Source organism: Octopus bimaculoides, chromosome 27 (genome assembly GCF_001194135.2).
Source record: "Octopus bimaculoides isolate UCB-OBI-ISO-001 chromosome 27, ASM119413v2, whole genome shotgun sequence".
Lineage (NCBI taxonomy): Eukaryota > Metazoa > Mollusca > Cephalopoda > Octopoda > Octopodidae > Octopus > Octopus bimaculoides.
The window spans coordinates 21,594,484-21,597,938 of record NC_069007.1 but is presented as its reverse complement, the minus strand read 5'-3'; the positions used below and the strand labels follow the sequence as shown (position 1 = coordinate 21,597,938).

Genomic DNA, 3,455 nt, shown 5'->3' with positions numbered 1-3,455 from the left:
TATATATATATATATATATATATATATATATATACCAACACACACACATATATATATACATATATACCTACGTACACTATGTCTATGCAAGTCTTTCATATACACACAGAACTGTAAATACAAGTTATTTATATATGCAGAACCAAAATATAAACCCTATAGTTATCTATATATCCACATATATACATATATAATATCCGTGTGCGTGTATATATATAAATATATACATATATATGTATGTGTGTGTGTATACTGATATGTCTTGTGTGTGTAGACTCATTTGCCTACCGTTGTGTATGTATACGACTGAATTACTTATAGGAAAGACTGGAAAAACCCAGAATGAAGGCCACCACATCGTGTGGCCCTTAATTAAAGGCTGAGTATTTCAAATGCCACCAGCGAAGCTTCTTACCACAGAGAAAAGGGTTGCTGCGCCGATCAAAAGACAGTACTGACGTCTCTCCATGTCTCAACTTCTGGCTTCCACAGTTATTTACCTTGGTTTCTCTTTCGGCACTTTCCGTCAACTTCCGTCTTTCTCTCTCCCTCTCTCCGTTCCTCTCACTATTACTCTATCGCTCTCTGTTTCCCCTCCTCCTCTCTCTCTCTCTCCCTTTCTCTCACTATTAATCTTTCTCTCTTTACTTCCTTCTCACTTTCTCTCTTTAGCTTCCTCTGCTTCTCTTACAATTCTCTCCGTCTCCTCTCTTTTCTCATTATTCCTCCCTCCATCCTTATATATCAGTTTCTCTCACCATTACTCTCTTTCACTCCTTCCCCATTATATCTATTTTTCCTTTCTTTTCCACTTTTCCCCTCCCTCTCTAATTCTATATTTTATCTCTGTCCCTCCCTCTCCCCTTCTCTCTTTCTTATTCTATTCCTTTCAGTTCTCTCTCTCTCTCTCTCTCTCTTTCACCCTCTCTGTATCTTCCTCACACACATCACACGCTTTTCCAACCGCCGCTCCCCCCCCTCACTCCTCTGTTTCTCTTGTACTTCTCTCTGCATTTCTCGTTTAAAAGAATCCATCTATTTTCTCCTCGTTCTGCCTTTCTTTCTTTCTCCAAACTTAATATCTCCCCTGCAATATTCTCATCTAATCACCCTCTCTCTTTCCTATCTATCCAATCTATCTATCTATCTACCTACCTACCTACCTATCTATCTCTATCTATCTTTCTTTCTTTCTTTCTCATTTTCTATCCTCTCTCTGTCATTTATTTCTGTCTCTCTTCTCTTTCTCTCACGCATATATTCACTCTCTCTCTCTCTCTCGTCCTCCTCCTCCTCCTGCTCTCTCGTTCTCTCCGTAATCTACAAAGCGAATAAGTACTCAATACATGAGAAACAGTGTGTACACTTCAGATCAAGTCTTCCCTTTACTGCTACACTTTGAATTTCACACTTTTCAAATCCCAGCTGTTTCCTCTTAAACCACATCTGTTTATTCCATCAACACAATCCAGTTCATGGCCTCAGTTGCTGCTACACATTCGTCAAAATACATATTAAAATTAAGAATTGTGGAAATATTTGCTGAGTATAACGAAACAAGAAAATGGAAAATTGTTGGTACTATTTCTTCTGCATTACACATGTTTCGTTTGCTAATAGGAATTACAAGATATTACTTGTTAGACAGGTAAAGAATTTCCTGTTAAAGAAATTCATCAGGCAGAGAAAAAAATAATACCAAAATAATTAATTTTTTTTTCTGTCAGAAGAATTTCTAATAGACAATTCCTGACATGTCTGTCTAACACAGGGGTTAGGGAACTTTTTTAAACAATTGTCCCAAAATATATTTATTTATGCCGACGCTATCCTCTTGATTTGAAAGGAAGAAAATCATAGATTCTTTGAAACCAAAAGGTTTATAGAATCTGTTTTATCGAATCTATTTACACATCCATTACATTGGGCAGAGACAGTGGTGCCAGAAGGAAAATTTCTGTCGTAACAAGGAACAGGTTGTTTTTATATAACTCTACTTTTATGTCTAATGAATCCTCATTACTCCCAAGAATTTCATTTTTATTCCAGTTAGAGTAATTTACCCCAGTTCACTGACCTTTGGTCTAACATGTAAGACTTTGTAATTCCTATTAGGAAATGAAACACATTCAAGTTGGAAGGAAGTATATATATAAGCTGTAGAGAGGATTGGGTAGGACGAGTGGGCAAGAAATAACTTGGAGTACCCTGTGAAATGTAAGGCTGTGTGGTAAGTAGCTTGCTTACCAACCGCATGGTTCCAGGTTCAGTCCCACTGCGTGGCACCTTGGGCAAGTGTCTTCAACTATAGCCTCGGGCCGACCAAAGACTTGTGAGGGGATTTGGTAGACGGAAACTGAAAGAAGCCTGTCGTGTATAGACATATATATGTGCTTGTGTGTCTGTGTTTGTCTCCCCAACATCGTTTGACAACCGATGTTGGTGTGTTTACGTGCCCGTAACTTAGCGGTTCGGCAAAAAGAAACCGATAGAATAAGTACTAGGCTTACAAAGAATAAGTACTGGAGTTGGTTTGTTCGACTAAAAGTGGTGCTCCAGCATGGACGCAGTCAAATGACTGAAACAAATATATAAAAAAAGAAAGGATAAAAAGAAATTGTTGCCCTGATATTAAATATATATGACCCCAGCAAAATGTGTTGGGTGATACTTTCTTTCCTTCGTTCACACATTCCTGTGTATCATCATCATCATCACTATCACCACCACCACCATCATCATCATCATCATCATCGTTATCTTTGTCATAGTTGTCATCATCAACGTCATTGTCATCGTCATCACCACCATCATGATCATCATCATCGTCATCATCTTTCTAACGTTCCCATTCCCATGCATCAGACGACCCCTCACCATGCAAGCTAACATTTCACCAGGTTTCCTTACGGAAGATTGTAAATGGACAACAACACCGCTTGTATGATGATGATGCTCGTTTACAACCCTCACACGATGGTCTAGACAAGGGTACACACAAACACACACAAACACATGCATATATGTGTCCGTACATGTATGGCAGGTTTCTTTCAGCTTCCATCTACCAAATCCCCATCACAAGGATTTGTTTGGTGTGGAGGCTATTAGTAAAAAGACACAAGGAGCCACAAATGGGACTGAACATGAAAACACATGGTTGAGAATCAAGCGTCTTAACCACACAGCCATATCTACACCTATTTCTTTCGGGCATGTATATACATGCGGTGGGTGCTGAAAAGTTCCTGGCTTTGGGTAAAAGAAAATACAGGAGGATCAGTTAATCATGATTTTATTCAATATATTCCCCTCTCATTTTCACACACTTCGTGCGATGGTCCTTCAGTTTTCCTAAGCCCTGTAAAAGAGCGCAGAAGGAGAGTATTGTAGTTCGCTTGAAGCATTGTGTATTGTTGGTAAAGAATAAAAAGTTTTGAATGGTACAACAATGC

At 38.6% G+C, this 3,455-nt stretch overlaps 3 protein-coding genes across 3 annotated transcripts in view; 1 reads left to right on the top strand and 2 right to left on the bottom strand.

Annotated features, from left to right (window-relative positions):
- Window positions 1-574, bottom strand: part of LOC106881956 (endoplasmic reticulum resident protein 44) — a 25,213-nt gene extending 24,639 nt beyond the window's left edge. Inside the window, exon 1 of the mRNA XM_052977183.1 lies at window positions 416-574. Within this exon, the coding sequence (XP_052833143.1) occupies window positions 416-469 (54 nt within the window). The 5' untranslated portion in view covers window positions 470-574. The remainder of the gene's footprint in view (window positions 1-415) is intronic.
- LOC106876168 (uncharacterized) overlaps window positions 1-3,455 on the bottom strand; it is a 197,303-nt gene that overhangs the window by 56,266 nt on the left and 137,582 nt on the right. The window lies entirely within an intron of this gene.
- The window catches only part of LOC106881957 (protein PTHB1), a 25,877-nt gene that overhangs the window by 1,034 nt on the left and 21,388 nt on the right, over window positions 1-3,455 (top strand). The gene's annotated exons all lie outside the window — the stretch shown is intronic.